The sequence below is a fragment of the Leuciscus leuciscus genome, assembly GCF_965113295.1.
Source record: "Leuciscus leuciscus genome assembly, chromosome: 5".
NCBI classification, from domain to species: Eukaryota; Metazoa; Chordata; class Actinopteri; order Cypriniformes; family Leuciscidae; genus Leuciscus; species Leuciscus leuciscus.
Genome location: NC_138729.1, coordinates 12,874,415 through 12,894,253, shown reverse-complemented (window position 1 = coordinate 12,894,253; position 19,839 = coordinate 12,874,415). Strand labels below are relative to the sequence as shown.

At 37.7% G+C, this 19,839-nt stretch overlaps 1 protein-coding gene and 1 long non-coding RNA gene across 17 annotated transcripts in view; one reads left to right on the top strand and one right to left on the bottom strand.

Moving 5' to 3' along the window:
* mast4 (microtubule associated serine/threonine kinase family member 4) overlaps nt 1–19,839 on the bottom strand; it is a 137,094-nt gene that overhangs the window by 37,921 nt on the left and 79,334 nt on the right. For 8 of the 16 annotated variants that reach the window (XM_082171351.1, XM_082171361.1, XM_082171359.1 and 5 more), the window contains one exon: nt 4,664–4,752. In XM_082171351.1, the coding sequence (XP_082027477.1) occupies nt 4,664–4,752 (89 nt within the window). Of the gene's footprint in view, nt 1–4,663; nt 4,753–9,156; nt 11,748–14,926; nt 15,008–16,063; nt 19,357–19,839 lie in introns of those variants that run through there. The other 8 variants (XM_082171364.1, XM_082171365.1, XM_082171353.1 and 5 more) reach the window with 6 other exon arrangements.
* Nucleotides 1–19,839, top strand: part of LOC309500004 — a 368,298-nt gene that overhangs the window by 312,160 nt on the left and 36,299 nt on the right. The window lies entirely within an intron of this gene.

Genomic DNA, 19,839 nt, shown 5'->3' with positions numbered 1-19,839 from the left:
GCCATGTCTGTGGCCCCACTGGTGTTGATAAAGAGAGGCCCCTGAGCTTTGCTGATGGTCTCTGCTCATTAGTAGTGACTTATTTACTGATATTCGCACACAACTGATAAACAGAGAAATGATTTGAAAATAATGGAAATTAACTAATAATGATGTGGAATTTGCATGTTATTAACTGAGGTTTTCAACATCTGATGCCAATCTAATAGCTGATATAGTGAATACAATATATAAAATACAATACAATACATAATACATACATGCATTATGAAAATACAGACGATATTTTTTTTTGCAAGAAATTAATTATTTTATTCAGCAAGGATGCATAAAATGAATCGATAACACTTTACAATAAGGTTCATTTGTTAACATTTGTTAATGTATTAACTAGCATGAACTAACCATGAGCAATTGATTTGAGACTGTATTTGTTAATCTTTGTTAATAAACATATAGCAATTCGTTGTTTGTTAATGTTAGTTCATAGTGCATTAACTAATATTAACAAATACATCTCTTGATTTTAATAATGTATTAGTAAATGTTGAAATTAATATGAACAAATATTAATAAATGCCGTAGATGTGCAGTTTGTATTATTATTATTATTATTTGCAGTATTGCATTATGTGCATTATTAGTTAATGTTAACTAATGTATTTAACTAATGTTAACTAATGAACATTATTGTAAAGTACTACCAATTAATGAATATTAAAGTAAAGATTTTTACAAAATGTCTTTCTACTTTATATTCATAAAAAAAAAAAAAAAAAGAAAAAAAGATGACTGTTTCCAACAAAAATAATAAGTAGCACAAACATTTTCAATAATAAGAAATGTTTATTGAGCACCAAATCAACATATTAGAATGATTTCCAGAATATCATGTGACACTAAAGACTGGAGTAATGATGCTGAATATTCAGCATCGCAATCACAGGAATAAAATTTAATTTTTAAATACAGTGCTGGTCAGAATTATTTGCCCCCTTGGTAAATATGATCAAAGATGGATGTAAAAAAATAAATCTGCATTGTTTATCCTTTTGATATTTTATTGATTTTTTTTTTTTTTTTTTTACATTTCAAAAATCGAACCTTTTATTGAAGTAAAATAATTTAAAGTGGGGGGAAAAACACATTATGAAATAAAAGTTTTTCTCCAAAACACGTTGGGAACAATTATTTTCCCCGTTTTATTAAATACTTTTTGCAACCTCCTTTTTCCAAGATAACACCTCTGAGGCTTCTCCTATAATGCCTGATGAGTTTGGAGAACACCTGACAAGAGATCAGAGACCATTCCTCCATACAGAATCTCTCCAGATCCTTCAGATTCCCAGATCCAAGTTGGTGTTTGTTTTTGGATTACTGTCCTGTTGGAAGATCCAAACATGGTCCGTAATAAGATTTCTTGCACAGGCTGTCAGGTTTTTATCTGTTGGTATTTGGTCGAATCCATGATGCCATGTATCTGAACAAGTTGTCCAGGACCTCTGGCAGAAAATTAGACCCACAGCATTAAAGATACAGCAGAGTATTTCATTTTACACATGGGGTATTTTTTTTTTTTTTATCCCTGTATGAACCAAACCCATATTAAGTGTTTGCTGCCAAAAAGCTCTTTTTTGTTTTGTTTTTGCTTCATCTGTCCATAGAACGTTTGAAAAGTAACTGACACTACTGGAACTTCAAACGGAACGGGTTCTATGGTCAGATGAAACAACATTTCTTTTGCTTTTTTTGGCAGCAAACACTTAAGATGGGTTTGGTTCATACAGGGATAAAAAAGTACCCCATGTGTAAAATGAAATAATCTGCTGTATCTTTAATGCTGTGGGCCTAAGAGGTCCTGGACATCTTGTTCAGATACATGGCATCATGGAAAAAAAAAATCTAAACCTGACAACCTCTGCTAGAAATCTTATAATGGGCCATGTTTGGATCTTCCGACAGGACAGTGATCCAAAAACAAACATCAAAATGAAAAAAAAAAATGGGTCACTGAGCACAAAACCAAGCATCTGCAATGGCCATCCACGTCCCTGACCTGAACCCTATAGAAAATGAATGAGCTGAACTGAAGAGAAGAAGTGCCAACATGGATCTGGGAATCTGAAGGATCTGGAGAGATTCTGGATGGAGGAATGGTCTCTGATCTCTTGTCAGGTGTTCTCCAAACTCATCAGGCATTATAGAAGAAGACTCATATTATCTTGGAAAAAGGAGGTTGCAAAAAGTATTTAATAAAAGGGGGCAAATACTTGTTCCCAACGTGTTTTGGAGAAAAACATTTATTTCATAATGTGATTTCCCCCCCACTTTCAATTATTTTACTTCAATGAAAGTTAAGATTTTAGAAATTTTTGAAAATAAAATATCAAAAGGATTAACAATGCAGATAATTTTTTTTACAACCATCTTTGATCATATTTACCAAGGGGGCAAATAATTCTGACCAGCACTGTATTCAAAGCTGTATTTTTGATCAAATAAATGGAGCATTGGTGAAGAAACTTCTTTCAAAATTTTACAGTAATTTAATTTTATTAAAAATTTTTAAATCTGACCGACCCCCAAATTTTGAACAGTAGTGTAAATCAACTTATAGATGTATTAAACTGTATCCTCATATAATTCATAACTCAAGTCTATAAATGCTATTCTAAATGGCATCTGAGAGCACATGCTGTTATGAACCAGTTGACTGCCTCTAGATTTCATGACTATAAAACTAAAGTGACATTTAATCAGATTAATACACTGTAATTAAATCAACAGTAATGCTGAATGCTCTTTAAAGGTTTCCAATAGAGCACAGGGACAGTGTGTGCGCAGTCAGCAGAATGAGTAAGACACAGATCTAGTGTACAGCTCATGAATTAGACAAAATATTGCTGCTCAGACACATGTTTTGCGGGCCTGGCCGTGGTACAACAGACTGCTCTCTGTAATATAGTTGTGTATTAAATTTTGCCCTAATCAAGTGTGAAGCACCAAATTTTCAAGAAAGGAGCCAATCAAAAGGTTGATGTTTAATATAAAGCTGTATTCATTGTATTAGTGGGTTTCACTATGGGCTGGCCTGGATCTATCATGTGGGCAATCTGGGCACGTGCCCAGGGGCCCTTACGCATAGAGGGGCCCTCCGTGATGGGAGTTTTTTAAAAATATTAAAATATAAAGGTGAATTAAAAACCTTATATTTATAAAGGTACATCTCGAGAACCCCAAGCTCAATATTCCCCAAACGCTAATCTATTGTATTGCTTGATGAAGCCTTTCGAATGAGCCCACCCACAAGGTCCAACTCGCCCGGGTCCCCGAGTTATAGCCGTTCAAAGTCGGGGTCCCAGCGAACGGCGATCCAGTAGGGGGCGTCCCCGAAGCCCGCAACTCTCGCGTTCGAGCAAGGGTCCTCACCCAAATTTGAGCTCTCTGGTAATTCGCGCTGCGGAGATACGAAACATTTTCTTCTGAGACCGTGCCGTCACCAGCGGCCCTCTGGCGGCCGCCATTTTGAAGCGCGCCCGGTGGTTTTCGGCTAATATCTCCGTGAAAAAAATACCAAAAATTCGGAAATTCTGGTGCCTCCTCTGGAGGCTGTGGTTGTCTGGTAGAGGAGGGGGGCCCATGAGCTTCAGTGCCCAGTGCCCAGTGCCTGGGGTACTAATCCAGCCTTGACTATGGGCAGGACTATACTACGAAATAGAATCCAAGGGTCACTCTGACGGACATCAAAACCGGGCTGGGACAATAGGCTCTATGCATGATCGCTTCCACTTTTTGTCTCAGCAGCCCAGTTGCATCCGGTGCTGCGTCGGAAGCCGTTTTTACATTCGGTGGAGATAACGGCAAATTACACTAGCTGTTTACAAGAGCTTCCAGCGGTTAACGTGAGTGATGTTAACAATATTGTGAGGCAGTTAGCTGTCACACCTAAGAGTTAAGAAAGGGAAGGGCTTTAAATGATATATTTCGAGTTACATCTACAACTTTGAGGGTGAGTACTCTCTCATATTATGCAAAATCCGACTAGCGAATCTGTTTCTAAAATCATTGTCTTCGTTTCTGAAAAAATTAATTTTATGAAAGTTTTGCAGCTAGTGCACTTCGCTATAAAAAACGCGCTATGCGGAAGTAAAGACGCTGGCTGAGATTCTACCGGAAATACGTCAGCAGCGTTTGTGCAGAGTGTATACATCGATGCATTGTGAAATATAGAAATTATTCTGGATCGATTTCATTTTTTCTGAATGCATCGCGATTCTGTCTCGAATCGATTATGAGTTTCATTTTTAACAGCAGATGGCACTGATGAAACAGCATGCTTGTGAACCTTCTATAAAATAATAATTCATAAAGTTTAAAAAGGTTGAAGCGAATTACAAGGTTGTTTGCAGTGGGCTGTTTACATTAATCTCGCGTCATAAAAGCATTCTGAGGTGCAAGTACATTCTCAGACTCACATTCTTCGTGAGCATTTGAGCGTGCGGTTAAAAACTAGCCTAGAGCGCCATCTGTTGTTAAAAACTAAGCTCAGAATCAATTCGTGATGCATTCGGAAAAAAATGGAATCGATCCAATAATCGCGATGCATCGAAATTGTCCTGGCCCTAGAACATACACAAACAGACAATCACACTGAACCAGTTACCTGTGTGTGATGACAGAGGTGAGTGAGGTCGAGGAAGGGCTGATGACTGTCCACTCCCTATTAGACTTTTTCTGTTGCTTGTTCTGCAGCTAGAAAAACAAACCAAAGAATTGTGTTTTGTGAACAGACCACTGCAAGAATACCTGTGTTACAGAAAAATGTCAACATCAAGACAATTTGAGAGGCATTAATACTTTATTTGTGCATCTGTCATTACATAAAGCATCACTGTAGCAAATGTAACAACAGATGTACCATTATAGATAATTGATTTTATATTAGAACTGCATTGGTAAATAGCAAATGTCATTTCCTCGAACACTGCTCTGTGAACATGCCAAGAAAACTAAGATTATGAAAATTAAACTTGCTCTCCTACTGTACATGATCTTAGTGAATTATTTAACACCATTTCACATCCACTCTCTATGCCAGGGGCAGAGGCGTCATGCTCATTCAAGCACGTGCCCCCTCTGGTTTTTGAGCCAAATGGATTTGAATACAGCTTCCAAAAGACAATAAATAATATTTGTACTTTTGATAATGTGATTATAACATTCAGTGAGTCTTGTGATCAACTGCTAAATTAAAATATGCTTTCGCACTTTGGCTGGCACTGATCCAGAGAAGGATGTGCTCACTTATGTATCACAACTATTCAGTGTTTACTCTAATCTTAGAATGTTGTAGGTACCCTACAAAACAAACAATGCCCCAAAGTTTGATGAAATTCTTAGTTTTGAAGCTAAAATATGTCACAGCCTATAGGCCATTCATGCAGAACCATCGTGTGTTGGTGTGTGGGTGACAATACAATAATTTTTATACTGTACAAGCTGTATATTCTATCCCCTTACACTAAACCTACCCATCACATAAAACTGCATTTTGAGATTTTCAAAAAGCATCACTTACAAAAAAACATCAAAGCTGTTTTCCTCATGGGGACTAAAAATGCCCCCACAAGGTCAAGGATTTCAGATCGTGCCATCTTTGTGGGGACATTTTGTCCCCATAAGATTGGGTTTACCAGGACCACACACACATACATACACACAAAATACATCTGGCAAGAAAATACACAAATTTATAAGCATTACTGTTATAGAAACTAAAGTGTAGATTATAGAGAACTTGATTTTGTGTGTTTGCCCTTGTAAACCTCACTTGCCATGATGTCAGGGCATTGCTAAGGTGTTCTGGGAGACTACTGAACATTGGTAACTGATTACTTATTGTCTTTACATATGAAGACCTCCGATGCAAAAGCCTCTAAAAGAGTGAGATAATAATATTGAGTGAATGCTCTCCGCATATTCATCAAATACTTTCACTTCAAACTCACTAAATCCCAGCATCAGCCCATTCAGAAATGCCGGTACTTGGGTAGAAACCTATACATAGGAGGCTGATAAAAAATGTGATATTAAACAAAAACTTTAGACGGACTTAGAGGCTTTTGCATCTGAAGTCTTCATATGTCAAAAGAGCACATCCTCAAGTCTTTATGATATTCTGGACTGGTGTTTTTTTCACCTGTTCCACTGAAAACTGATTTTGATAGCTTAATAATAACAAATATAGCACATATCCATGCAAAAAATCCATAACCCCAAGTATGGGCAAATGGAATAGTGATGCTACAGAACAGTAGTGGAGAACAGGGTGAAATCTTAGAAGGGAAATTAACATGTGACTTTGGCCTCTTCTCTAGCCATTGATCCCAAAGCTGGTGTCTAAATGGCAGCCTGGCAGACATCACAGATGACATTGCAAAGCCCTTGTGATCAACACCTCAGCAAAGAGACTGTGAAGAGCAACTGCCAGTGAATCTATCACATTCATGGAGGTGTTAAAGGAATACTTCGCCCAAAAATGAAAATTATATCATCAAACTCCATTTCATTTTTTTTTTTTTTTTTTGGAACCAAAAAGTATGCATTTAAAACAATGTCTAGGCTGCTCTTTTGCATACATTGGAAGTGAACTATGACTTTAGCCATCTCTATGATTCATAACTTATCCTCTCCCACTTGAAAGCATGAATTCTGTATTAAAGAAAAGGCCATGAGAAATAAGTGTTTGCCACAGCTTATTATGGGCATGAAGGTTAAGACAGTTGAGTATTCCTCTCTGAGTTAGAAAGGTCAGCACATTGGCTGAAAATGTGCATGATTTTAGGAAAACAAGAAACACTTTCTAGCTTTTAGTGAACTAAGATGAATTAGGCAACAATCATAAGTATTTGAGTGAGACCTACCAGTGCAGACAAATATGATTCATAAAACATCTAGAAACATTACTACAAACCATAATGTCTCTGAATAATATGACATTTGGCTACATATGCTAAAATGACTCTAAAAAAATTAAATGTCAAGTAAGAAAAATGGCAATAAAGCACTTTAAAGGGGCCATATTATACATTTGTGTACCATTTTTGTTTTAATATTTTCTCCTGAAGCCCACCACAATGTTTCTTGCACCATTTTTCACCTTTAATCTGACCCTTAGACTTCAGATATGTAAAATTATGTAACTTTGGATATGTACAGTAAACATTTGCAGTCATATGGTACTTTTGTGAGCTTGGTTACGATGTTAAGATTTCATGACAAGCTGTTTTTGCAATAAATGGTGTTTTGGACCTGTGAAAGAATTTTGAGATGTGAAAGTTACTTTAAAAGAGCAAGAAAGGACCCCTTTAAATGTGAGGCATGGTTCAGTATAATATCTGGTTCATGAGCGCTCAGTTAAAGAGGATCAGATTTTGCTATTTATACAGCTCTTACACAGGCAGATTAGAAATGAACGGTGCTCAGCTCCATACTTCTTACTGTAGCTATGATGACAATTCAATAACTCATGCTACATCTAGAAGAAACCCACACAGAAATGACTGTAAGCAACGTAATGACTGAATCATAAAGTATCAGTCAATGTTATGCTACTTGACAACAGACATTTTACTTCCGTCGCTGTGTTTAAATGCCTGAATGACTAAAGTCACGTTACAAAAGCCAATTGTGAAGCTGTCTCTTTAATGGTCTTGGCTTGTCCTCAGTGAGTCCTTTGTTTAATTTACAAAGAGTTAAATCCATCATTGTTCATTGCATATAAACAGAGTCTCTGCTAAATTATATGACAATGTGGTTGGTGCATGTGCTTTACACATGCTTCAGCTGTAGTAATCCTGGGAATGTATCGTTTGAATCCAGTCATATCTTTTTTCCCGTGCCCCTTTCTCTTTCACATTCATTTCCTGGCTCGATTTACATTCCTACCAAATCATAAAATTAATGCCTTGAGTTAATTTCAGTGCTAATGCTAATAAATGCGAATTATATGATGCTCAATTTATAAAGCCCTAGAGAAACATCCAGTAACTTCACTTCTAAACATCGCCCTGAAGTACGATCTGCACAGCATCCGCCCATGCCATTCAATACAAAAATGAAACAAAAGAAATATCTAATACCTAAATTACTTTGCAAGTGTCACTAATTTATATCATGTTAACAAAACTTCATGGCCAACATGTCAGAAGACTCAGAATGTCAACAATAGACAGAAAAAAACACATTCTGTACTCTAAAAACATGATTGAATACAAGGACACATTTGAGGAACCAAGAGCCTAAATCAAGGTCACTTTTGTGAATTAAGAAGGGATACACAACATAACATTTAGTTATCGTATAATTTTACTAAGGAACACATGAGGAAAGCCTTGTTATTGGTGTTATAGTTGAGTGTTATTATCACAGTTATTACACAAAGACACATTACAGAACCCTCCACCCAGTACAAACCAATAAACACAGCACTGTGAAGAAAGCACAATGTACAATCCTGTCTTCGTTGCATGTTTTCCACAACTAATTCACTTCAAACAAATGACAGATTCAGTCAGATTTACTCATCCTGAGGACACTAATCGGATCATCTGTATCATCAACGGTAAAATGGGTCATTCCCAGGATTAAAATATGTGCAAGAAGGAAAAGCAGAAATGCACATGAATGCTTGATAGCAGAGAAATCTGGCTGGTTGGCCTTTTGGTGAAGGTTTGGTCTTGTCACATGAAGGATACAGCACAACTTCAGCATAACTGCAAAAGCAGTGTACCCGACTGTATCCGTCAAATAACACAGAGACAGCCAGCAATGCTCAAGAGGATTTAGAGAACAATTCATTTTCCTCACATTCAACATGCATATTTAGACAAATGCATGGTAATTACTCCTGTACGTAAATATCTTTTGTGCCTGCCGCATGTACTGTACAAAAACGTCCTGATTACAATCAAGAGGTACTCCAGTTCAGAATTCACAAAGGAAATTTAACACAATAGAGAAAACAGCACCTGCATAACCATATTGTTCTTGTCTATAACCTCAACTCACTTAATTCTTGATAAAGTTCTAAGACTTAAAAACCCAAACCCACAAAACTGTAAAGTGGCAACAAACAATCAACCTGAACTTGATTACCTTTTGGAGCGCCGTAGACTTGTTCCACTGATAAAGTAAGGCATAGAAAAGTTGGAGAGCATAGTCCATAAGCTGGAGTCAGACATTGTCCTAAAGTCATGCCCCCAGAGTGCTCTGAGGTGTCTTAAAAAAGAGAGAGAGGAGAAATGCCTGGTTTCCAAGAGAAGTAGGCACCCAGCGCAAGAGTCCCGGGAAGTCCTCCCAGCACAACGCTCTGCCACTACAGAGTTTCGTCCAGGAACATGTGCTGCTCGCTGCAGCATACACAGGCTGTCAAAGGGACGGTGTGTCCTTTGAAGTGTCCTAAATCGAATAGTGAGAAAGCTTCTCTGAGCTGTTTCCTATTCAGGTCATATCCATTCCTGCTCGAATGCTGGATGCCTCTGGGACAGAGGGATAGGACTACTTCCAGCAGGATGACTTTTTGTTTTGATGTGAAAGTTGTGTGGCTTTGCTGCTACCCTGTAGACTCATTGAGAATCAAGAATGCTCCATATCATGTAACAGGCATCTATCGTACCACATCCTGAGGCAGGGAGGGGAGAGGAAAGCAAAGGAAGGGAGGGGGTGTGAGTCAGAGGAGCAATGCATCATCAGCAGACGACGCAATGAATGCAATCACGGCTCTCCCTGTCTGGCCCTGCTCCAGAACCCCTAGGGCCATTTGAAATGGAAATGCACAGCATTTCAACCGTAACCATGTGCAGGTCCCCTTCTCCTTTTTTTTCTTCACTGGACCTGCCATATGAGGAAAACCACCCTCTCTCTTCCACTTCAACACCTTTGATCTGCTCCTGTTCTGTTCTTCAATCTGCTCTTTTGGCAGGCAGGGACACAAGGCTCAACCTCCCTGACACATGACAAATGAACTTGGTGGGGTGGAATGGGGCCGCTCGGTCTTGAAAATTATCTGTTGAATCCAGATGGGCCGATAACCACTGAGGTGCACTTAGGATAGGCCTGAGAGAACATATGAATAAACCAGGAACACAAACAGGCACACAGACAACTGATAAATCCCTCAAATAATGCTTCAGATATGGACATAATAATGAGGACTCTGGTCACGCATGAAGTGAGCAAAGTCTAGCTCAATCAATCTGAAGTCTCATGACTTCTTATCTCTTCCTGCAAGACTAGTGACCTATAGAACCTTAACAAATCTGGGAACAATCCAAGCCCACTCTCTTCTGTGTCAACCCGTGCTCTATATATGTACAGTATGCACCGTTTTCTGTGTTCTTATTTGTACAGGACGAACCAGAAAAAAAAAATATCAGTGCTCTGATTCAACAAAGTGCAAGGCAGCTCTTAAAGCTGAGAGTATACCTCACTTGTCTATAAAGACAATTGCACACATGTGAGTGATTTAAGTGAAAATAAAGATCCACTAGACCCATCTACCTTCACAGTCAATGGGGTATACTTAGAAAGAATTGTGTAGAAAACTGTGCATAAGACCGTGCAAAACATGGAAAACCAAATATAACAGGAAACACTATTAAAAGATAACAGCACTCAAGTAATGACCTAGCAGTACAGCAGAATTTCCAACTGAAATTTTAAAATATACTTAAAATATTAGTCTCTCTATAGTACTTCGGACATTAGTGATACTATTTATTTTGACTTACAGGACTAGTTATGATTGTTTATTTTGCCCTAAAGCGAACACCTTTTAGTTATGCCTGAGAAAGTTAGTGAAAATTGCATTTTTACCAATCAGCATCCCCAGGAGGAATATTTTTCAGAAAGCATGCAAATGTTCTGTAATGTAGTCATGACCTTCTTTTCATCTAAACAGTTCCACCGTTTACTGGTCTCAGACGATTGTGTGTAAACATCAACTAATCAAACTAGTTCAAACAGCTCAATGACCCACTTCATCAGCTATCCCAAAAGACTTTCTTGATGACAAACAAGGGCAGATTGACTGTGCCTTTCACAGTTCTGGCTTCATCATTAGGGCTTTAAATGGAGAATTCCAGAATAGGCTACAAAGTGAGTTTTGTGAAACAAAAGGAAGCTTCAACAAAACGTGACGATTGTCAGATTTGTTCCAAGGGAATGAGTATAGATTCCAGCAATCAATGGTCCTGTTTATACCTAGCCTTAGTGATCTGATTACAAGAGGGTGAGCTGGGACACATTGCAGTTTACAGGTAGCAACATGTCTCAAATTATTCTCCTGTGACCATCAGGGGCGCATTAACGCACATGCTTCAATGGGCTGAAGCGCAGGGACCTATACTGCGCAGGAAAATAATATTTCTCAAAAAAATAGTTGCATATATGGAAGTTTACAGCAGTGACAACCTTATTCTATAAAAAAAAAAAACTCACACACCCATACATTTTCAAGACTCGCAACTGCTTTTCGACGAAGCTCTGCTGTGTGAATGGAACCAGACTGGACAACTAGTTTTCTGTAACGTCATACAGTGCGAGAGAGCCGCTCTGCGCTGAACACGGGTTCCGTAACTTACAAAAGTGTGGATCTAATCTGCGTGTCATCTGAAGGTTTTAGATCCAGTCACTGTGTTCCATCAGTGCTGGTCGTGTCTCAATTTTAATTTAGGGAGGTTTTAAATCTGAGGACGGAAAAACAGGAATCACAATATTGCTTGTGATAAAAAAAAATAAAAAAAACCTGCATGAGGCACTGCATGTTTCCAAGAAAAAAATCATGCTGTTGCGCTTTCTATGTGCTCACATTTTCAGAGCAGTTTGCAATCCCCGAATAGCCCACATTTATCCCAAGTGATTTTTTGATCTAATGAATAATGAATAATTAGTTTAATTCATGGTTTTTATACCATCCCTGTAAACTAGGGGTGTTTCCTATGAGGAGGCAAGGAAGATTTATTTTTATTTTTATTTTTTTATTTTTTTATTTTTTTATTGTATTTTCATTTACTGAGAAGTGTTTGTTGTTTTATCATCAATATTATCATGATATATTTTTTTCTTTTATTAATGTTTATATGAGTTGTATTATATTGTGTAACCAATCTTTGGTTATTTTTATCTTTCTTTGGTGGAGGCTTTAGATAAGCCATACTGGCTTTTTGCCTTCTCCAGCACTGTATATGCATCAGTATGTCCTTGGTGTTGTATTTTCTTTTAATTTGTGCAAATAAATAAATAAATAAATAAAAAGACAGAGCATCCTCAAAAAAATGGATGAGAAAAGAATCCATATTACAAAAATAAAAACAAAATGTGACATCAAAACATCTTTAAATCATTTTCAACTCATTTTTCTAAAGTAACACTGTCCAACAGTGACACCAATAGGTAAAGTTGTAGCAGGAGTCCGTGTGTCTCTTGCCTATGGAGTTTTAATTGACCCCCTAGAGGTGCGCTGGTTAGGTGGGGGTTATTGAGAATGAATGGGGGAAAGTCACGTGAAATGAGGCAATGCCTCCATCGCGCTATGATTGGATATAATTGGTTTTGATTGGATATGATTGGTTTGTGCTATAAATCCAACCTCTTATTTGTGTGCGTGCTCCGCGTTCATGAATCGGTCTAAATAAAAACATTATGGAGTTAATGGGAAGACTAATTAAAAGGTAATTAAACAACTTACTCACTTAGATATCACTGCTTTATGTCACGTCAAAATAAAACTTGAAATGGCCTGAAAACTGTGTTGTTTTTTGGGAGTAATCAGCTTAGTAAAAGTGAAGGTACATTTTCGTGTCTGGGTGACCAGTGTTTACAGAGCTTGATGACTGATGATCCGAAAAGAAGTTGACTATTGAAAAGAACAGCTGAACATCAGTTAAATATACCATATATTGTTTAAATTGTTACTGTCTTTAGTTATTATTTTGGAATAGATGTAAAAATGCTTTAAAAACTAAATTGATGAGATTTATACTTGGTTTTAATAAATAGAACATTAATTACATAGTTGTTACATGTTAAAATACAAAATTCAATTGTATTTGTACATTTGATTTATATGAATATAAAATGGAATTTGCCACCTCATTTTAGAACACCACTGCAGGCCACTGCTGTAAACTCACATTTGGGCCAGGAATGTTTTGATGGCATTTTCTTTTCATATTACCTCCGTATAAAGCCAGTAATTATGTACTGTTACTATATAGTGTTGTGACGCTCTTTGTTTATGTAACCACTATCTGCTGTTCCATAAGCGCCACCAACTGGCAAAGATTGAATCTACACATTCATCTAGATTTGACACATATTATAACTCAGCATACACACAGTGTTGTAAATGTTAACCGCTGTATCGACAAAATACATTTGATACAAATAATTAAGGAAGCTAAAATATATATATACATTTTTTATCTGGGGTAGTGGGGCTACCGCAATGCTGTAGCTCAGGGACCTCTGGTTATCTTACGGCACCCCTGGTTACCATTGGTGATCAAATTTCATAGGGAGGGTCTCTGATTTTGTGAGTTAGTCAGAGTTAATGTCAGAGTTCCACTGCATGTTCATAAAGCACAAACTATTGCTTTCAATATAATTTAGGGCTGCACGATAAATCGCAATTTCCATGTAAATCGCACTTAAACCGACTTGGTTAATAACGATTTTGAAATTGCAACGGCTGCGATTATTTTTTATGCGTTGATGTACCGCTCTGTAAATACTGCTCCATCTGAAAGCACTGAGTTTGAGTCACTTATAACGTGCGTTTGAAAAAGCAACACACGTCAAACATCTTTCCAAACATGCGAAGCATTTATGAACCTCTTGTCCAACAAAAGACAACATTTCATAACATGTTTTTACTCAAAACTCACTTCATAATGACAGTTGAGCATCCTTCTGTGAGATGATGTGCCTTCTTATACAGAATAAGGCAGTCGTGAGTTTATAAGTCATGTTTAATCAAAGCGTTTCAATCCTACAGCGATAGGAATTTCCTGGAATGATGCGTGTTATGGTCCTTAAGCGGTGGGGCATATTTGGCGTGTCTGCGTGGGACGCCCTCTGGCTTTCAGATGGAGCAGCATTTACTACCGATCAGCCGCACTGCACTGACAAGCTGCGCAGAAAATAATTGCAGCCTTTGTCAAATCGCATGCAGTTTCATTGCATTTAATTGCGCAGCCCTAAATTATATTATATTATATTATATTATATTATATTATATTATATTATATTATATTATATTATATTATATTATATTATATTGTATTATATCTTTTTTTAAGTCACATCAATATGTTTTGTGGAAACTCTTCATGAAATGTATTCTAACCTTTTCTAACCTTGTGATTTCAAGCCTGCAAAAACCAATCATTAGTACCATTCAAAAAGTCTTTCAAAAATTGAGAGTGCGTTTCCTTTGTCTTAGTGGTAAAAAGAATTCACTGCCACAGTTCTTCATTTTTAGAATTTAGAACCTAGTAAGGGTTTACCCAAAAATGGTGCAGAGCTCTTTCCAAAAAAATGTTCAATGGCCAAAGCAGCAAATCCTATTTATCACATAAAAGAGGGTGAATGAGAGAATCACCAAAAAGACTGGAGGAAGGGGGTGACACTAAGAATGTTATATAAGCACAAGGAACAATACTATTCCCCACAGTTTTAGAAAATGAAATCCCAATCAAAGGCATTGAATGTAAAAATAATAAAACTCAAAAGAGATAAATTAATGGAGACCATGTGCCGCTTCGATCGCTGAACTCCATGCTTTCATTTTCAGTGGCAGAACACAGAGCCTTGAACATATTAAGCCTCAAAACAAAATGGCTATGTGAAAGAAGCACGCGCTTACCTCCAAAAATGAAATGCGTGCAGCGGGCTGCATGGGCTGCAAGGGCTTGTGGGAGTTGGGCTCAAGCTTCGTGGAGTGAGGCTGGAAGTCAAATTGAGTTTTGTGAATGTTCATCATGAACAAGAACAGTCTCTCTCAGGATGCAGCCTTTGAAGTTGAGAGCTTATTTATATGCAGAGACACACAAGCTTGCATGCATTAACCACAGAGCAGCGTCATGCATGACTGTTAAAGGTTTTTTCGGTAAAATGCTGCGTTGTAAAAAGGGTTACCACAACATTGGTCCATTACATTCCATTGCCTAAGAATGAAATGGTTTTAGATTGTACACTTGTTGATATACAGACATGCGCACATTTAATTTAACATCGGTAACAATAAAAATCACCACTGCTAATCTACAAGCATCATGCTTCTATCAAGCGTTACGAAGGTCCCTTCATTGAGAAACAAAACATGTTTGGCAAAATTGCTGAGCTGACATGTCCAGGAGATACGCATGTATCTGTATCCTTAGCAACAGCAGCCATGATGCAACACCTGATTATAGCCGCAAACATGCATCTGCTACGACCCCTGTAAACAAAAACAAAGGCGCCTCATCTTATGGAAACGTCAAAGGCCAATCTAATATGACGAGATATTAACTGTTTATGTTATGTCGCTACAGTACGGTGGTGTCTTTGACCTGCTAACAGGTTGACAAACAATCAGGCCTTCTGTAGGGGCAATACAGCCACATGATTCAATAAGTGACGGAGATCAAAAACTATAAATACGCAGATAGGAGCATAGCCAAACAGAAAGGCAGCTGCTGCGCAATTCCTTCTGGCTCAAGTCTGACAAGCCGTGACTAGAAGATGATCCAATATTGATCTAGCATCATCATCCTTTATCCAAACATGAGCCTGTGCTATCAAAATCACATGCAAAGCCATCGCAAAGGGACACTAGCTGGATCTACACAAGCTAGCAAACCTATATTTATCCTTCAACACATGCTGCAGACGCTGTTACTGTGGTAATGGTGCACTGCTCAGATGTGCTGTCACCACTACAGCGACAGACACACTGCAGATAAACAGTCTGCTGTCATCGCAGCCAGAAAAGATGTGAGAGAGAAGGGAAAATACTCACTCCAATGTCAACCCTGGAATCCTCAGTCTCTCCCGCTGGGCTTTCATGGTCGCGCTGCGCTCGTTCACTCTATTGTGTACATGATATATTCGCGTCGTCTGCCTGCCCGCACCCCCATGCACTGACAAAGAGCCAAAGCCAGGCTCTGGTGCGGAGAAACCGGCAGAGAGCTTGTCACAGAAGAGGAGTAGATACAGGGGACCTAGTGCTCTGAGCTGTTCAACTTCCACCCGAGCTGTCAGATGTGATCATCAACTGCCTGTGGAGGGCAAGGAGGCTGGGCGACAATCCTTTCCCCCTCCCCTGTCGCTCACGCACCAGCACTAAACAGACCTACATGCCCCTCCTCCACCAAAGAAGCAGCCTTACGTCAGCAAAGCACAATCAGAGGAGTCTACATGCAGCACTTCCTATCTGCAGCAGGGCTGTTGACCATCATTCATGTTGTCTGTTTTCCCCAATTACACTGCAGCATAAACCGTGTGAATGTTCTTCTGTAAGATAAGCCATAAATGACTCAAAAGGACAAGTCTTCAAAGAGAAACCAAGACATGAAGACACTTCATTAGTGTTTGCTAAGGCAAACATAATCTTTTCTCATAGTTGGGTATCTCACAGTTGCTATCTGTGAATAACAAATCATGTGGCTTGTTGAGGGGTGCTGTTTTTTCCAAGTAATCAGAATTATGGCTTTACCTGTCGGATGATAAAATGGGCAAATCCCACAGACAAATGAAGGAAGGACTTGAGCTATATTTAGAGAAAAGGATATCACAGAGACTTGTAAGCTACAACCTACCAACTGCGTAGCAGTGGACTAAATACTGTAGTTATAGTTAACATAAAACTGTCAAAAATGACAGTTTTCATTCATTGAAATGAAGCTGAAATACATAAAATATAAATATTAAATGAAAAACTTACGATAATTTGAAATATTGCCTTGGCAAATAACTGACATAAGTTTAAGTTAAAACAATAAACTAAAACAAAAATGAACAGAAATGCCCTGGCAAACACGCAGAACATTTACAACTGCATAGTCATGATACCTTAGCATCACAACTGAAATAGCCCAGCAAAAAAACTGAGAACACCCAGACAACCACATAGCAACATGCTAAAACCACTCAGAAACACCTTAAAGACTTCAGACGGGAAGTCAACCACCTAGAACACCCCAGTAACCGCATATCAACACCCTGACAACCCTCCTCACATTATTGTGGTGGTGAGTTTTTCACAGGCAAGCATAATTCAAAACTAGATAAAAAGGTAAAACATTAAAGGGATACACAAAACCGCACAATAGCCTAAATTTACTACAGTAGAATGCCTTGAAAAGAATCTTGCGATTATGGTACATGGAGAATTTTGCACTAATCTGTACCAGGCACCGAGTTTCACTGGGGACAAAGGTGCTTGGAGACCGTTGCTATAATGAGCTCAAGCCTTAACAAGCAATTTAATCTGAGTTCCGCTAAATACCTGCTAATGAAACTCATAAAGCCGAGAAAGACATCAGACCTGAATCCACACTTGTTAGCAACTTAGCAACATCAATATGCAGACAGTAAAATGAGTGACATATTACTCAAAGCCCTAGCAGATACGTATGGAATTGCTGAAAAGATGAAGACATGGTGTAAAATTAACACTTGCTACGTAATAAATGGGATGATATAAACAAACATAAAAACATTACTAGCCAGGTATTGCAACATCATATTTAAATACATCACATTACATTGAAATGTACTTTCAAAGTATGAAGGTGCCAACAAAAGTAATGTGATCAATAAATCTGCAAAAGTTGTATTCCATAACATCACAAGTCCCATTGTTTTCCATTCACGTACTCTCTCATGACTGCATATTAATGGATTTGCATGTGCAATTTGTACTTTCTGCTATATGTACTTGAGTGCAATTTTGAGCTATAATCAGCATAATCCTTTCTGTTTTTGTTTTGTTTCTAATTAGAGATGCATAATACTACATTTCTCAGCCGATACCTATAGCTGAGAATGATATCTTTGATATTCTTAAGGGGGGAATATCTCTCCCAACTAAAGCTGTAAACTATACTGGGAACTCTCTCATTTGGTACAATACTGTAATATTAGAGAATAAAATTAACAACAAAGCCCAAAGTACTATATTCAACATGCTATTTATTTTTATATATAATAATTACACTCAAATAAAAACTGAAATGTTTGTATACAGCTCAGTTGCACATATGGTAGTTTTCATAAACAATTGTCTTCAAGACAAATTGTTTCAAACATACATATATAATTAACAGTAAATACGCTCCTCTCTGTTTTTGACAGCTAACTAACAAACTGTGAACATTGGATGATTTTCCTGAGGTAAACACGAGACATGCGTTAACTTGGCCTAAATTCAACAAGGAAAATTCTCTTCACACACAGTATAAATTTGAGCAGTCTGACACATTTTTCCAAGGATATAATCGGCTCTCATCATCGGCTGTTTTTAAACAATCGGCTGATGGATGTTAATGAAAATGATTGCTTTTATCTGCCAATATCAATTATTAGCATTGGTGTATCCATAATTTAAATACATACTTGAGCTCTTAGAAGTGTGCATGCCTGGAACTACAAAACATCAACAAATAACAAGATAAAGATGCAAAGGCAAAACTGATTAAACAACAAAAAGGAAAATATTTTTTTAAGAAAAGTAAATTATTGACCACAGTTGGCAGACTCATGAAAATACACAATTGCAGATGATAGTGAACATCACATCAAAGATTAAGCAGAAGCAGCAGGGAACCGGTAAGTCGGGCGTAAGGACATAACCCAGTTAAACACCTGCTAAATTCTGCTAAATTAGGCTAAACTCACTTCATGTTAAGAAACTGGATTAGTTATTTATCTGAAGCAAACAGGCATATACCTGTCTTAAAAATAGCTTTAATCTTTTAGATTTAAATGAATGTTAAAGGCTCAATGTGTGCATGTGTGTGAAGGGAATGAAGCAATCAGCTGAGGCCACTGGGACTGCTTCATTGGGATTTAACAGGTCACACTTCACTTATTACCCTCTATTTACATTCATTAATTGCAGTAACCCTTTCTTTTCCAAACTGCCATGCCACATCAGACAATAACACTCATTGCGTAGGTTTAGAATGATATCTAAAGGAATTAAAAGCATCAACTTAAAATATTAATAAATACTATAAAAGTATATAAAATAGTACAAAATAACACTGGCAGAAATTACGTTTCACAAGACCCTCTAAATACCTTATAATTAAATAGGTCATGTTTTAGTACAAATAGTAGTATAAAAATACCAAAACCTGCGTCCACAGATGCTGCTGTATAAACGGTTGACTCACCTCTCATTAACATTCAGTAAACACATCTGTAGAGCTTGACCTCAGTCATAACCTCCCCATCCACCACTTCACTCCACCCCACTGTTGATCGAGCCCAGTCACATGACCACTGCATTGACTCACTCCCTCTCAGAAACAAACAGACAACCGTAACAGCACATTTATCACACAATGCCTGTGCCGCCGTCATAACAGACAGGCCATAAATCACAAACGCAAAAGGCAGATAAAATTCATTGACATGTTTTTTTCTTCTAATTTGTTTCTGACAGGTTTTGACACATTGAAGATCTATCATATACATCCAACCATGAGAGTGTAACTGACGCAAAGCAGGAGCGTGCATTGTCAGAGACACTGCACTAGCACTCAGTTATTTTCTAAAATGAATATATGT